Consider the following 17,548-nt stretch of genomic DNA (forward strand, 5'->3'; position numbering starts at 1 on the left):
TAAGGTATTAGACTGTGAAATGTTAATAGTTGACAATACAAAGTCAAGGCTCTACAGTCATTGCAGGATATTTTATTGGATATAAGTCGGTATTCTTTGTGAATGAATATCCACAAATTGGACACCGAATGGTTGGAAAAATGCTTGATGGTTATGGTTCCGTAAGCTATTCCGGCATTGAAATGCTTATACATCTGTGGTCTGAAACTTCATATCATTTAAGTAAAGTATTTACCTTTTGTCCTTTTAACTGCCTAGCCTTTTCTATGAATTTAGTTGTATGCATCATTGTGCCTTAAGATGGAAGCCTTCTAAATGAATTTGATCATACCATCCGACTCCCCTATGATTGAATATATGGGCGGCAGCAGTGCTCCTTGATTAGAAACTATGTCACGGTGTGGAGTTTTGCTCACAAATTAGTTGCTTACATTCAATATTATGCAGATGTGATTGTCTATAAGCTTGGAGTGTACTATAATGATGAGTTAGTTCATGGATTCCTTTATTGACTCTGAGATGCAAATTTGAAACCAAGCTTTCCTGCTTACCGATGAAAAATCTTGTGGAGAAAAATGGGATGGCACTATTTCATCTAACTAAAGATCAGCTTTTGCATCATATTGTTTGTTCTATTAATTCTATCCTCTGTCGTCAGCTTTGACTCTAGTCTTTGAATCCATAATAGATATGTTCCTTTTTGAATTTATCCTTTATCAATTTTCTCTACTAACCAAGTTTGCTGCGCTTATCAATGAGTAATTACTTATTTCTTTCATTCTTTATGCAATTCCCATTCTGCTAAAAATTGTGAAAGTCCTCTTTTTGAGGCAAGACCAAACCTTGTCTCTTAACCAAACTCCTTGATCAATCCACTCGTTTTGGCATGCTAGCAACCCCATAGCCCAGAGTTAAATTTCTCGAGAAACAAGTGGCCTACAACTCTACGAGTGTGTGCAGTCTTGAGACAAAATATGTTCAGAAAATTTAACCATACGTCCCCTAATGGATGCTATGTTATTTTCAGTCCCTAATGGATACCATGTTGTTAGCATCATATAGTTCGTTCTACTAAAAATTATGAAAGTCCTCTTATTGAGGCAAGACCAAACCATGTCTCCTAACTTAACCAAACTCTTTGATCAATCCACTCGATTTGGAATGCTAGCAATGGTATAGGCCAAAGTTTAGTTTTTTAAGAAACACGAGGACTACAAGTGTGTGCAGTCTCTATATAAAATATGTTCAGAAAATTTAACTGTATGTCTATGTTACTTACAGTCCCTGAACTATGAAATTCTTATAGACATTGAAGATTGTCTGCAGTCTTATGCAACACTTACTAGACATCCAACATACTTGCTATACTAATAGTTTACGGTAATGCCTGTTGTTCATAAAAAATGGTGATTAAAGGTGTTTATTGATAAGCTAAGCTGGTGAATTAATGGGTTTAGTAATGGATGATCATGGTAATATAGACAAAAAATAATATTGTCCAAGACTAATTAATTTTGCATCACCATATTCAATGGATGTTTGTGATGCAGATAGCTGATGGCATATTATTTTCAGAAAATGAGAAAGAGCCCAGCTCGGATTGACAAGAGACTCGTTCGATCTCAATTCATATGACGAATGAGCCAAGCTTGTCTCAGGTTTGATTACCTCTCTTATATAATGAACCTATTTAAACCCCATTTCAAAGAAAAGACTGCCTGTGTACCTCTTCAACCTCCATTGTTTTGTTCTCCTTGTGGTTAAGTGCTGCTTTCACGGGTATCTCACCTCCCTTCACATGTCCACCCGACTGAAACCCCCCCCCCCCCTTCTCACACTTGGGAGTGAATCCACTGATCTGAATAACAACTGTTGATGCCCCTCCAACTTTAAAGTTTAGTAAATGAAATTATTCATTAGTTCATATACCCTTTCAACCTGCAACAACATAAATGCTCTCCCTAATGGTGCATGGGCTACTTAATGTGGTAATAATGGCTCTAAATTCACCATGGTTCCAAGGAAGAAGAGGTATGCCTTGAGAGAGTGATATTAAAAACAGAAAAAAATGCAATCCACCTGAGTCAGAACTCAGCCATGATGGCCTGATCCAAAAGGGAAAAAGTGTCTGGTTAGATCTCATCAGGAATAACTGCTCAACATGAACTCTATATCACAAGGCTTTAGCTCAGATAACATCTAACAAGATTTAATTTCCTATCAATCAGAGGTGAGTTTCTGAACAGGGATCCCATCAAGTCAGAAGCATATGGCAGTTAAGAAAACAACACAAAAATGCAGTTCCTGGAATTCTTCATCATCACTGAAATAACGATGTTGCCTTTCTTGATAAAATAAAAATGCATAGTTTTGTACATTCTTTTTTTTTTTTGAACTGTAATGGAGGCAGATGGTTGTTCTGCCTAGTTTTGTACATTTTGAAAGCCTCAATTAAGCATGCATTCCTCCCCCCAAGAGAACTCGGTATATGCTTAGAGGTAGAATTCATATATTCTCTCAGTGGAGAAAAAGAGGGGGAAGAAAAAACAAGACAGAAGATGTCTTCCCCAGTATGAGCTTAGATTTCGGTCCCTTCTAAGTGGAGTCAATGCGAAAGGAAACAAACTTGCACAAGGCATAAAGATATCATGAGTCATTTTATCCATGAAGAGAACATTTAGAATAATAAAGGCAATGCCTTCTCTCTTTTTTTTGTCACAATTTTTTAGCAAAATGGTGGTGGAGACCACCACATGACAAAAGTATAGCCTTCAAACAAACTCACGTACCAATTATATTGTTAGTAAGAATTTATATGCAGATTGACCCGTATCTGACTCTGTGATAGTTTCTTCAGATTCACAAATACATTTTCTGTGACAGACACTCTTTATTCTCACATGTAAGCACCTGAGTCATGGTGGAGAACCAGATCAGTATCATCTAAAAAGAAATTCGTTACTGTGATTGTAAGAGTGGAAGGAGAAACACATTGGAGATAAAACGGGAATGCAATGATTATTGCCTTTGCTAGTCCACAAGCTTCAAGGATTAGGCCAAAAACAATGTTTTCTCACTAATTTTTCTATGCAGAAATCTATCCAACAAGGATGGTTTGATTTATATATGAGCTATTAATCTAACCTGTTATAATCCATCAGAGCTTAAAACATTCTATGACTAGTTATCAACCTGACATCAACCTTCTACAAATTGGAGCTGAGATCTTTCGCTGATGCAACAATATGCTAGAGGGGACTAACTTAAAACCTAAAGGGTAATTAGCTATTAGGAAGACTTATCCGACCAGTATTCTTGTTTTTTTTTGAAAAAAATACCTTTCTTGGTGTAGTTTTTAATCCATGACTTGGGTTAAATATCATTTAACAAGCTGATCCAGGGCCAAATTAAAACTAAGAAGTCATATATGATGTTGAAAAGATAAGTATGTCTACTGTCATACATGTACATTTATATGTGTAAACATTTTAATTGTGAAGCAAAAACTTTCAGATGGAGTTATTTAAAAAAAAAAAAAAAGAAAAATCAGATGTGAGTGCACCAAGGTATGTATAAGATTGTATATACTCATGTCCATTAGGAAATGTAGTCATTACTTGGAGGTAAGAGCTCTTCTGCACCAACTTTCATGTTGGGGGTGGACAAACGCTTGCTCAAACTACTGTCAAGCATGCCTACCTCCATTCTGAAAACTGCACATACTGGGCGATGATCAGAAAATCTCGACTCCCCACGGATGTAAGACAACTGCACAATCCCATCACCATGCCATAGTATGCGATCGCACCTGACATCATTGAAATCATCCAGTGCGATAGTTGTTGAGTGGTACTTAATACATTTCCCTCTTATAACTAATTGAATTGCTTCAATACTTAACAATATTATGTAAATTTTAAGCAATATCAAATCATACAGTGTATCCCAAAAATGCAGCAATCAAGCAATAAGCTATGTTTAATGAATATATATGAAAAATGTGGATGCTGTCTATCAACAATTTTCAGCATCATTGTGATTTTTAAAGCTATGCCTTCAGAAAAGCATTAGAACAGGTATGTCAGTGGTCGGAAAGTTAAAAATTTGTTTATATTTGGTCAGAGGTTTGAACCTCTGCTAAGTCTTATTACCGATGGGGTGACACATTTGCTTCTCAAAAAAACAACCATTAGAACAGAGGGTCTTGCATACCATGCTGGTGTTCTTCTTTTCTTCTTTGATGTTGCAGCCTCCCCAGCATATGCATCTGAATTATTAGAGTATTTGTATGTTGGAGCGAAATAGATGTTCCCCTCCTTCCACCCCTTGAATACTCGCCCTGCTTCTCTTTCAATTTTCAGCTATCAAAAGAATACACCAGATAGAAGAAATTATAATACATGGAGTTCTGTAGATATTGGAGGAAGGTATCAATAAACTCTATAAGATGTCCGTTATTTCATAGAAGAATAAAGAACATCTTGGAAGGAACTCAATGATGAATAAGACTTCATTGAGTTGAGCATTCGATTTATATTTGACTTTGATAACAACCCAGAAAACCTCATTTTAAACTTAAGTGATCAGGAGTAATTACCTGATCCTTCTCAAGAAGAGCATTCCAGTTATTATCTTCAAGAAGCATCCTGGTCTCGGAGTAGCTCAAGGCAATTCGGTAGTTCAAATCCCCCAACCATATGACCCGACTGAGTCATAGGAAGGAGAAAGAGGAAAAGAATCAGGAAATCAATTTCACTTTCCAAAATTCTAGCTTTACAGATGGATAGTACGATTACAAAAGGGGATGCTTACTCATGTTCAAGAATTTTCTGAGGAATTCTTCGACAAGCTCTTCTGCATATCCTTCGGAAATTTGTGTTCTTCAATATCTCTGTAACATCAGAGTTTCTCCTGACCTCATCCCCATCTTTGTCCCCTGAAGCCAAGTGACTGCAAACAAAACAAAAGGTTGTCTGATGCAAAGACATGCTCACAGATATACACCCCTGCAACCCAAAACAGGAAATCTCTTGAAACAAAGGTAAGAAACTTCAACTTTAAAAAAAAAAAATGTAAGGAGAGAACACATAACAAGGCATGGCTAACTCAACTCTCACCTTGTTACCAAGATAGCCCATGATTCCACGCCCAACACAAGAGAGTCTGAGATGGCCTATATGTTGGACTAGTTCTCTTCTAACCCAAACAGTGACAAAGATCCCTACCATCTGTTTGCTAGCTATGAGGCTATACCGTCGTTGGCTATCTGTAATAGAGACTGCAGAAGCTGTATCTGCAACTGAAAAACTGCTTGTTACCTCCTCTTCATCATCGGAGGAGTCATCGTCACTAATATAAGCTTGGGGACATCTGAAACAAGAGTCTCTGTAGTATGTCCTTGCCACTTCCGAGGGGCAGTTGCAGGTTTTTAGCCGTCTTCCCTGCTCTGTTATGAAAGTTTTGCTTCCAGATTTTAGCGACTGCTTTTGGAAGAATAATGAATCACTGCTGTTCTTCAAATCTCTAGAAACAGAAGCATTCAAACTAGAAGCTTGAGAAGAGGAGTCGGTGTATCGAGATAGCGTGTCAGTATCCACTGATGGTCTGTTCAATGCTTGGTTGATGAGAGCAAGCCATTTCGCTGCTGGCTCATTATCTTCTATAACAAGCACATTTCCAGCATTCAGAGGGACTATTTCCTGAAAACTAAGAACATCACCGAAGAAAAGAAATCAAAGAGAATAGTTCAATAAAAATACAACAGAGACCATGCTACAATCTGTAAACACAAAAAACAACAAACAAGGAAACCTATAATATGTGGATCATCAAGAAATATTCATAACCTTTAAGAAATGAATAAAGCTAGATGACAAACCAGAAAATAAAAGGAATTATTTATTTATAAAAGATATTAATGGAGAAATGGTTAAAATTGTAATTGAAGTTGAGAGAATAAATCGAGATCAAGGTTTTAAGTCCTGGCGAGACGGTAGGTGTCCCGGCCATCTCATCCCGTTCCTGTGAGAAAACGGGACTGGGATAGGGGGTCGGGACTCCAAAAACCATCCATGCTTTCTTCTATCAAGATGTACGAATATCAAGAAATTAGATAATTATATATTCACAAGTTTAGACTACCATACATACCCTAGTACATATATATCTGAATGATCATCAGCTGGAATAAAATCATTAAAGTTCAGCCCACTATGAGGTGGTTTTCCTCCGACATTCCATGTTGCAACAAATATCCTAGAGAGAGCAGGGGGAAAGTAGAAGAACAGAATGTAATTGATAAAATAGCTACAAAACACGAAAGAAGGGACAACTGATAAAATAGAGAAATTAACATTGTACCTGAGGGCCTGGGTATCTACATTGTCTTGTAATAGTGAAGAGCATTCATTGCGACTTATGCTCCCTAGCCTTGAATTAGAGTCTGTGTCTTCAAAATGGAATATGAAGAAATGGAGTTAAAGATAATGTGAAAAAACTTATGAGATGTCAAATGTGAGTAAAAACTAGATAACAAGATACCAGAAAAGCCTTTCATGAGAGCAGGAGAGGCAGTCGTCGAGACAGATGGGCACTCTCGGAAATCAACTGCTATTTGCAAGGGCACAGTTAGCTATAACTAGAGAAGAAGCAGGCAAGGTAAGAATCTGGAAAAAGATGATAATTTGTCTTAGTGCATTATCAAGAATAATTAAAATGTGGCATTTACTAAATCAGCATGCTTGAAGGTGAACTTCAAGGACCAAAAGAGTAACCATAAAGAAATATTAAGAACAAGATAAAGCTTCCATATGCTTTATATTTCTCTAAGTTTCTGCTAATATCCTCTGCTTTATCATTCTATCTTTTTGTATTGGAATTTTTTTTTCCCACAAGTTTCTTGTGTAGTTTTCCTTGGTTAAATGGGATAAAATATCCAAATGTTAGAACCACTTACCAATTAATCATATATTTCCACCAAAAAGTTAAATGCAGTTTTAACTAAACGTAACAACTTTCTTATTAGAATTCCCCAAAGAAATTAAATTGTCCCTGAACTCATTTTATGGACACAAGAACTGTCCACCTGAACAAAGATAAAAACTGCACTTGAGTAGAAGAATAATGTTGGTCTTACAAGATAAGTATTCTACAGGACCCATGAACTCTCTGTGGTTTAGACAGATTTCAATCTTTATCTGGGCATTGTTATCTCTCTTTTTACTCCTTGAGTGGCTATTTCAAGTCCCGACAGCCTCTTGTATCTTATCACTTACGTCTTGATATAAAGAGGGATCCTGCATTATTTGCTTCAGCCTTTGAGCGACAGAATAAGAGAACAAACTCAACTATAGGTGACAGCAATTGGATGGAGTTCCCTCAAAGCAGAAAGTGACAATTATCATTTATTTTATTTTTTAATCCTATTCCCCAGCCTAACTATAGCTTTAGATTCTCAGAATTTTACTTTTTTCTTTTCTAGACCAACAGGGTTACTTTAGGTATTGCCTAAGAAGTATGGAATAAATTTTAATGCCCAAAAAGTCTCCTTCTAAAGAAAAAAATTGCTGTTCTTGAAATAACAGAGAGATTTTATGTCTCCTTAATGCAAAACAAGACCAACTCATCAATATATTTAAACACAAAAAGTATCAAACTTAAGACCGCAAGAACATACCAGAGGGGTTGAGTGAGAGCTCATTTCTCCTTGATGCTTTATTCCCTCTCATCCCAAAGTATTTTGGGAAAAAGGACTGCAATGACTACCGGTTAGAATTTCAAAAATTGATCTCATACACTTCAAAGGAGGGGAAAAAAACTTGATTATATGTTGACTCCAAACCAATTCCTTGAAAATTATCATAAATTAGAAAAATTAATCAAATTAAAAGGAAGGAAGAGCTCAAGAAACAATGAGCCAATAACACATACCTTCTTTCTTCTGTCATCTCTGAAGGTCATCTGTCCAACACCAGGGCTTCCTGTTGCAGGTGCTGATTCAGAATCTAAAATCTTCCTCTCAATCGACTTCCGCAAATTAGTAACTGTAAATGACAAACTATGAAATATAACTCAAAAAAACCAATCAAAATGCTTAGAATTGAGATTAAGCATAACAATAAATTGTTGCTAACAGATGCCTCAGAATAACCATTTCTCTTGCTGATAACACCAAAACCAGAATAAATAACCTCCGACGGAATCAAATTTTAATTATAATAACACGGCTGGCAGCAGATTCAAGCATTGGTGGAGGGCGGCGTAGTCCCGAAAGCACCTACAAACTTTTTGAATAATATGATAAAGTGCTCGAGGATACATTTTGAGAGCAAATTCATTTCCATCATGCAACCTAATCACAAGAACAAAAGCAGAGCCTAAAACAATTTTAAAAACAGACCCTCTTCATCTATCAAGATTTCATTTTTATAAGAGAGTAGCAGAACTTGACTTCCCCTAGTCCATAAACAACCTGAAACAAATTTCCATTATAATAAAACAAAAAATCCATTAACCCAAACCCCCACCACCCCAGTTAGCCCTAAAAACTCGAACCAAGATTCATTTTTAGATTAGTAAAACACTCCTTGCCTTCACATAGTCCAGAAACAAGTCAACGGAATTTCCATTGTATAATAAAACAGAAAATCCATTCACCAAGGTTTCATTTTTTCAGAAGAGCAAAACACTCCTTGCCTTCACCTAGTCCAGGAAAAAAAAAACAAAGCACAATAAAACAGAATCCATCAACCCAAACACCCCGCTGCTCATATTGTTTCTAAATCTAGTCCCAAAATTCCATCTTTAGCAAAGATAAGCCTACCTTGCCTTCACTTATCTCAGAAACAAGCTTCCAAGCCTCGTCAAATCCACTCTAATGGCGCCAAACCAAACCCCCACGAATCCAAACCGTCCCAGACCCCTTGCTTCAAACTCCAGCCATTCAGAAAACAGTAGAATAACAACAAACGGTTACTTGGATCTTTTGGAAACATCCACAGGATGATCCATGGAACATAGCAGAGGGCCCGAATGTTCTCGGCCCTGGGGCATCGAAGACGGCGACTTCAACCTAAGGACCGCCGCCGGCAATCTGGCGACCTGAGGAAGGACATGTGTCAGGCTGTGGGTCGCCCGAGGACGCAGTCAAATTGGGGGTCTTCGAGGAATATAGCAATAATAGCATGGTGAACGGCCGTCCGCGCTTGCCCTTCTCCCCAACTCCAATGGCCTCTACATTTTATAATCTCAGATCCGGACACCGATTCGGTAAGCAAGCACTCGCTCTCGATGTCATGCTATTCGGGGACAAGAAAAAGTGGAATAAAAATAATTATACAATTCTTATTATGCCTGGATATAGTTTTTGCCTTTTGGAACGTCCCCAAGTTTAGTTTTTGTCCATAAAAATAAAAAGATAAATAAGTATACATAGCATAGGATGTTTTTTCCTATAATTGAATTATGACAGGTTTTCTTTAATTAGATTTGGGATAAGTAAATTTGATAGATAAATTAATTCTTACTTAAAAAAAAAAAGGCCCTCACGGCAGAATAGAACAATTATAGAATAAACTTAAATAAAGAATATAATAAGATAACAAATGAAGGAACAATGAAGAATAAGTCAATTCTACTATTTTTTTTGGGAATATTATTGTTCTAATGTTGATAGATCATTGAATAAAAATGTTCAAAAAAATTTAAAAGTGCTCATGAACTGAATCTTTTATTTCCACCATAAGGTAGTCGTGTTTCATAGAATATAATGGAGTAAATTAGAAAAAGTAGTAATGTGGCATAGATTCGTCACTTGTAAGAGTTATCGACTAGACAGGTGGACCAATAATAATATGTTATATGTCTTTGAATCAAAAAAAGCAGCCCATTATATTCAATAATTATGACACAATCGTCCATCTTGGGTAACAATTCCATATGTTTATTTCTATATAAACAGAATACAGAGGGCCACCAGTTATATTCATCCTCATCCCATTCTACTTTATATAGTTTCTACTTTCAGATCTTTTTGGCCCTAATTTAGGTATTAGATGGTCCTTTGTTGGATAAAGTCCGACAACCTTCGGTGTTTCTCCTTTCTATCGATATGTCGAACATCTATTGTGACCGGACCTTCAAATTGAGCAAACTTTAAGTCGACCAACCGTCATTGGCTAATTCATCCTGCTCTTTGAGATTAGATTTTGGTGGCAACAGGTAGATTATACCTCTATTTATCCAACAACTAAAAAAAACTAAATAAGAAATCCATTGAACTGTTCCTTACTCCACAACCATTCGAAGTCTCAAAGGTTATCCCCATTTTATTCCCAAGCAAACGCGGCATGTTGGTTTCGATCTGGGGATAAGAGTGCATGCGGCGAGCGAGGAGGATCGGAAATCTTTCTACTGATCCGTTGGCATAGATCTCAAAGCAATCATTGCGTGATCCAAAGATGGATTCGCACCGAAGGAAGGATTTGTGATCCAACGGTCGATCCGCGCGAAGGAAGGTGAATCTTTCGCGCGAAACATACAACCCTGTCCCTCAGGAAAGTCGTACTGCCCACGAGCTCACTCGAGAATCGAACCTAACAAAAGATAACTTGCGGCAGGAATTTTTTTTAGGAGGTTCGGAGCCCTTTTTATGCGGACTTTCCGAACTCTTGACGACAACCATGTGCTCGTTGAACTCCAATTCCCGGATTTGCCCCTACGATTATTCTTAGTAGCAAAGAGCGTAGGGGTAAAATAGTCAAGTCAAATCAGTTATAGGAAGCGTTAAATACGGAACGGCAGAATTCTGCGAACCAAAACATGACACGTCTCTCGTTGTCTTGTGGGGGAACGAAGAGAGCACCAAATCAGGGCACATGTCGGTCCCCATGTTCTTGGAGGTCCGAACTCGCAGCTCACGAGACTGGTTTAGCGATTGGAAAGCAGCCTAGATGACTGTTTTGTCCCTGTCCCTTCTCGGTGGTTTGAGCCTCATACGGGGGTAAATTTGTCATCTAAATTAAGGATCGCAGTCTCAGTGTGAGGTTGATCCACTACAAATTTTGTGTCAATGTCTTTAAATATGAGTCCGAACCTCCTTCACTCATACCTAGTCGAAGAGAATCAGTTCTTTGCTATTTATTTATTTACTTATTTTTGATGAAAATCAGTTCTTCGATCATGGTCATGCATGATTTATGCAACAACAACAATTGGATAGGCCTCGCATGTTGCATTGATCAAACTGGTTTTATAGTGCCAAGTGGAGCCCATCCAATTGAAACAGGTGTCACTCATAGACAGCAAACATCAGAGGACTGGCCTCTCTAGTTCATGTATGAATAGGTGAGAATCTTAACTCATAATAATAGCAACAAATATGGGAAAAAATTTCTCGCAATATATTATTGACCTTATTAAATGTTATGGAATCATGGGGTCTATGTATTGGTGCATTACCTTTATGAACGAAGGTGATAAAAGTTAAAAAAAGATGGACAAATGCGAGGAATCGAAATAATAACAAGAAGGCTCATTGTTTTGAGAAGGTTATTAATTAGCTGGCCATATGCATGCAAGGTGTATTCGAAGGTTATTTACCATGTGCATGCCCTCTATTTAGAAATGACCTCCTATTTGGATATACTGTGGCAGTTTAATTTCTAAGTAACATGGTAAAAAGTTTAAGGGTATTTTATATGAATACCCTCTTAAATATCGAATTTTATATCAATATCCTTCCAAAATTAATATTTACATGTATACCCTCGTAAAACATTTGTTTTACTATTCTTCTCTATTTTATCCTTATTTTTATATATGTACTCACGCCATCTAACGGTGATAAAAAATTAACGGTTTCAAATTAAAATGACTAAAATATTTTTAATAACTGATGTGCAAAAAGAAACATTTAAAAGGCGATCGCGATAGAGGATGCAAAAGTAATTTCAAAATTCTATTTTATTTTTAATTAAAATAAATATGATTTTTATTAATAGTGTTAAAAGAACTGTTATATTAAAATTATTTGTGCAAAAACAGTGCTTTATGAGAGTATAAAAATAAATATAAACTTGAAGAGAAAATTCATAAAAACTTAAATTTTTAAAATGGTATTCATGAAAAATATTCAAAGCTTGAATACCGCACCGGTCAACCAGAAGTCAATAGAATCAGTTATATCTGTCACCTTGTATAGACTAATATTAAATGCACAATCACATATATTGATCTGGGATCCTTTTTAGAGCATCTTGGCTACAAAGGTTTTGGTTCGGTTTCTCCCATCCTATATGGTGTAGGAAGGATGACCACATTCACTCATGCCAAATTGTCAGAGCACGCTTGAAAAGATGGATGAAAAAGAGTCTGGTACAGGTCAGTATAAGCTCAGAAACAAATTACACCACGGAGAGGCAATATGAGATACATGATTCTAATTCTATAAGAACTTCTGTAGTTAAGAACTACTATTAGATCCTCGGTTCCTAACACTAATGCCTTTGCTTAACAAAAGAAAGAACTGCCTTGCCTGTGAACTCACATAGACAGCAGGAATTACGCAAAACAATAATATGAAGATATGCGCTACCAGAAGTACAAGATGGAGGCTCTTAACATGCATCATGTTCAAAGAAGTATATTGCAACATAACCTATGAATTGTGTGTTTCAGTTAATGTCATGAACCTAACATGTTTTGCCCTATACCTGAAAGTAATAAGAAAACTAAAAATCTATTAAAATTTAAATTCCTCGTTTTAAATTAAAGAATGTGTGTGTGTGTGTGTGTAGAGAGAGAGAGGGTGGGGCGGGGTAGATTAATTTAGATTGAATAATGTCTATCAAGTTCAGAAAAATAAATCAAAAAAAATAACCTCCACAAACTAATGGCCCATAAATAATCTCAAGTGAATCCAAATATATAAAGACTTCGAAGGTTAAGCACTGAAGTACAGCTGAAGTGTTTGACATGGGTAATTCTTCAGTTGTTTCAAAGAAATGATTGATAGATTTTCAAACATTATTCTCAAAGTAACAACAACAAAAAGTAGCGAGTTGTGTATTTTGACTCCATTATAAATCCTATGACTGAAAATTGATGTTTTTCATCTTTTTTTTTTATTATTATTATCACGAACTAGTACAGGAGGAACCCATATTATTGGTATCAATTCTCAATAATTTTACCAACTTCACTAGTTACCACACTCCAAAAAATAAATATTTTATTCCAAGGTTTTATCTATTCCAAGAATTGACTAAATTGCCGGTTCTTTTTTGAGAATAAAATCAATACTCATTTAATTAGCCCATCAAGTTTTTTTTTTAAATATACGTTTCAATTAGGCAAATAGAAGCAACGGGATCAGCTTACTGTGTTAGATCAAAGAATGTTCAGAAATGACATTTTGATTGGGTAGATAAAAACGGAACGCATTCTTTCAAGAAAAATAAGAAACATACCACCACCCGTAGCACCTACCGGGAAAGCCTACTTTGAAACAACTAAATGGGCATCGAATCATTTGATCCACATAACATACTCAATGCCGTAAAATCCTTCATATCTCCTACCTTTGTCTGCTCTTTCATTGGCACATATAATGTCTTAATGTGTGGACACCGGACAACAAATCAGACTGCATTTTCAAGTAAATCTTTTAAGTACACCTCTAAAATATCATTTTTTTCGGCACCTACAGCAAAACAAATGATTCTTCAAAAAAAACACTATACATATAGACTCCTCAAATCTCATCGAGTGTCCAAAGTTCTTAAGCACTCACCAGAAACAGTCTACTTAGCAAGATTACTTTTAAAAGTCATGGAAGAGACAGTGTGTGCTCCCCTCAAGTACTAATACCGAACTTTCCATGATTATGGCTGTGTGGACAACATTATATGTTCTCTTATGAGAGACACTACTTGCTGCTGCTACTACTTTCAGCTCCATGAATTAACCTTCTCATAAGGTTTTGAGGCTGCTGCATGCAAGTTTGGGGATTCTCCTTCCACTCTCGATCACACTACAGCATACTCATCCCAAAAGTCCATTCTAGAACATCGATGACATAAACCAGAAACATTCAAAAAGCTAGGACTCATAACATGGCGATTTAGACTCGATTTGCCTGGGAAATATTAAGAAACGACTGATGAGAATTGCAACTACGTTTGTTGGCCATTTGGCCTTATCATGTATGAAAGATATGATTCCAGTGGTAAGGTCATAACAAAGCTACATGATAGAAAGGAAAGAGAGAAAACTGGGAGCCTAACTCCTGAGGAAAAAGATTTAAATATATATGAATATACACACACACACTTCGAATTAAAAAGAAATAAGTAATTAAGGCCACTTGTGTTTTAATTTTATTATTTCATTGTTTTCTTCTTCTAAGTGGGGGTGGGGGTGGATCACCGGCACTTTGACTTAAATCCCAAACCAAGCACCTCGAGTCCACGGCTTCTCCGCGGTCAACATCCTACCATCCCCCCACTACCTTCGAGGACCAGAAGGATCCAGAGATTCAAAACTGCCCTGCGTCACCGGAAAGGAAGAATACAAAACTAAACAAAAAACTAGGGGACTAAGACGACTATTCTTTATATTTTTTTATATTATATATTGCTTAAAAAATATGATGTTCTTCGAAATCTAGAAAGAAATTTTAAGGGCTTTTGAAGTTTTGCTTGTCGTGGCCGTTACGGAAGGCGGAAGCTCACTGATGAGGAGCAACGCTCGTAAGACGGAATTCAAGAAGAGATTTTCTTTGAAAATAAAAGAATAGAAATCTGGAGAGCGGGCAAAGAAAGAGAAGGGGGGAAAAGATCTCTAACCGCGTGATGCCAACGGGATCGCGGATCTCCGCCATCGATCCACGCCCTTTCTAAGTCGAAGACGCCGGAGGCTTCCTGGCCTTCAACAGATGGATCGCGCGCCGGCGATGGACGTCGGCATTTGGAGATGCGATACGGCGTTCGTCTTGGAGGCTTGACGGCGGAACGAAGTCCAGAGCTTCGTGTTCCGCAGGGACAGTTTACTGATGGACAGGAGAGGAGAGAGAAAAATCTACGGCTGGTGAGTGGTGAGTCGGGGGGAGAGAGAGAGAGAGAGAGAGAGAGAGAGAGACGTGGGTTCAAGGGCAGGCGCGGCGGGTATATAAGGGGTGCAGGTATACGGGCGCAAAGACTTTTCCTTATTTTCTAAACTACCCTCACCAGATGCCGACTATTTACCGGCCAGATAGAGCTTCGGATGAAAGCGACGAAGGGTATTTTAGGCATTGAAGTTACATGGCCCTTTGCGCTTAACGACGGGAAGCGCGGCCCTCGGTTTGCTCGGCCCAAGCGCGGCGAATTAGTTGGTGAAGAAGGGTATTTCTGTAATTTGAATCTTTATGCCAGCTGGCACGCCGGTTTCGGCTCTCCTGCCGTGTGACTATTATAAGTACGGAATCCGCATAGAAATGTTTATGGATAAGAAAGATCGGCCATCGATTTGCCTGCTCGGTTCTGATGTAAACGGCAGATCTGATATCCGTATAGATAGTTCTATAGAACGCCGCCCAAGCAGGACCGAGCCGCGCCGCGAGAGCTTACCTTCGCCGGTGTGGATCGAGTCACGCGCTACGTGAGCTTACCTTTTTGTTGCATTTTTTTTCCATTTGTAAAAAATATTTATATTTGCACACGAATATTGACTATAAAGCGTGCTTTAATTGAAAATCCTTCAGAGAACGGTTTTGTACAAGAATGCATACACATACAAGTATATAACCATTAGACATATTATATTTTATGCTATATATATATATATATATATTAAATAGTTTATAGTACATAGAATTTTCCTTTTAAATATTGCTTAAGTGAGATATTTGAGACCCCGGCATTAATTCCTATTTCCCACATACTTTTTTTTTTTTTGAGTAAAGCGGAGTTCACGAGTAATGTACCCTATGAGCAAGCTCTATAAGGTGTTTCCATCGCATGCAGTTGGCTTTTTTTTTTTTTTTTTCTGGTATCGCAATCATCCATCCATAAGAAGATTATGTTATGCTTGCTTTCCACTTGTCAAATGAAAGAAACAAATGGCATGCATTCTGCCTCAGATAATTGGCTTGTGCATCTAATTCAAGGATATCATTATGTCGTATTTGAAGACAATTGCTGCTAAAAGAATTCAAAGATGAGAAAGATGGAGAAAACTGTAGCAATGACAATGAGTTCTCATGTTGTTATGGTTTTGATGGCCTACTCATGGATCATTTTCTTGTCCCCTTCGTGGTCCAACCACAGTGGATGAGATACCATCTCTGTATACGTCACCCAGCCACTTGAATGTGCAACCAACCGAGTTGACACCTTTTGCTAACATCAAGAGATAAAAATTTTTTGTGGGGAAAACTAGAGCTTGGGAAAATGAATGTATGCAAGTAAAGAGGATCAGGTGCAACTGATATGTCCAGTCCTTATCCATGAGTTACACTAGTCTTCTTGTGGTAGAAAAATTTTTATACGCACGAAATAGACACCCCCAAGCATTAGCATAATCCAAACGGCTTACCGAACGAAAAAATTGAGAGAAAAAAAAAATTTAATACAGAGATTTTATATGGTTTGGCAATAAGCCTACATCCATGAGAGTGAAATGGTTGTAATTTCACTCTCTCAAAAACAATAAGGATTCTAAGATATTTATAGTTAAACTCTGTCCTAAAGTCCTAACTCCTATCAACATCTCTAGTAAAATAAAATACTACATAATTGCTCCATAGATAAATATATATATATACCGTCGCTTCACTTCGTTCAATTAGAATACCAGTGTACCACTCAATATAAGCCACTTATTCTAACAATTGTTTTTTTCTAAAAGACTATAGTACATGAGAAGGAAATAAATAGACTAAGAATTTAATATATGCATGGTAATATTTATGAATTTCACTTCTATGTTTCTATCCTAGTCATTTCATTAGATTTGAATCGATTTATTAATATGTTCACATAACTTGAAAAAAAAAAAATCAAAACTCACCTGCTCAAAAACATGAAGCAACATAATGGTATTCATTAGAAAATTTTTGATTCATCATGTCTTTTAGAATGTTTACTATAAACAAATTTAAGTAATAAATTTTTGAAGTTCAAATCTAAATTCGTATCTGTTTGGACTTAATTTAACTCAAACTGATTTTATGGAGAAAAATCTATAGGAGATTCTTAAATTGATGGAGAAATAATTGAATTAATTGATTTTTGATATTAAACAACTAATTATCGATATAGTTCTAGTGGATGTATCTCATGATGTTCAAGAAGCCCATGGATTTAGTTTTTTGCAGATCATAGTTTGATCTCTATTCATCAAAGATGTTTATTGATTTTGAAAATCTGATGGATATTAACTAATGAGGTCCAAATGAGCCACTTTTCTAATTTTCTCAATGATGAATAAAGGATGCTTAGGGATCTGAACAACCCTTACATTAATGTGTAGATTTCGCTAGAAGTAGGATCCAAGCATATCCTAAGAGAAT

At 36.8% G+C, this 17,548-nt stretch overlaps 1 protein-coding gene across 17 annotated transcripts; it reads right to left on the reverse strand.

Annotated features, from left to right (window-relative positions):
- Positions 1-1,824: 1,824 nt before the first annotated feature.
- LOC103719740 (DNAse I-like superfamily protein) lies at positions 1,825-15,144 on the reverse strand. Of its 17 annotated transcripts, none has more exons than XM_088711149.2 (12): positions 14,844-15,144; positions 7,930-8,056; positions 7,676-7,760; positions 6,541-6,606; positions 6,361-6,448; positions 6,151-6,255; positions 5,118-5,706; positions 4,813-5,006; positions 4,598-4,706; positions 4,213-4,361; positions 3,618-3,808; positions 1,825-2,105 (listed from the first exon to the last, which is right to left on the reverse strand). In XM_088711149.2, exons 1-12 carry the CDS (start codon positions 14,876-14,878, stop codon positions 2,092-2,094), a joined length of 1,752 nt encoding a protein of 583 aa, XP_088567275.2. In that variant the 5' UTR covers positions 14,879-15,144; the 3' UTR covers positions 1,825-2,091. The 17 variants fall into 17 exon arrangements, with proteins under 17 accessions (XP_088567275.2, XP_088567282.2, XP_088567286.2 ...); XM_088711156.2 differs by lacking the exon at positions 1,825-2,105 and adding an exon at positions 2,657-2,910 and having other exon boundaries at positions 7,676-7,751; positions 7,930-8,042; XM_088711160.2 differs by lacking the exon at positions 1,825-2,105 and adding an exon at positions 2,657-2,910 and having other exon boundaries at positions 6,541-6,665; positions 7,930-8,042.
- Positions 15,145-17,548: the final 2,404 nt, after the last annotated feature.

The sequence above is a fragment of the Phoenix dactylifera genome, chromosome 14 (genome assembly GCF_051530095.1).
Source record: "Phoenix dactylifera cultivar Ajwa chromosome 14, Ajwa_hap1_PhDact_Kaust_v1.1, whole genome shotgun sequence".
In the NCBI taxonomy this organism is placed as follows: domain Eukaryota; kingdom Viridiplantae; phylum Streptophyta; class Magnoliopsida; order Arecales; family Arecaceae; genus Phoenix; species Phoenix dactylifera.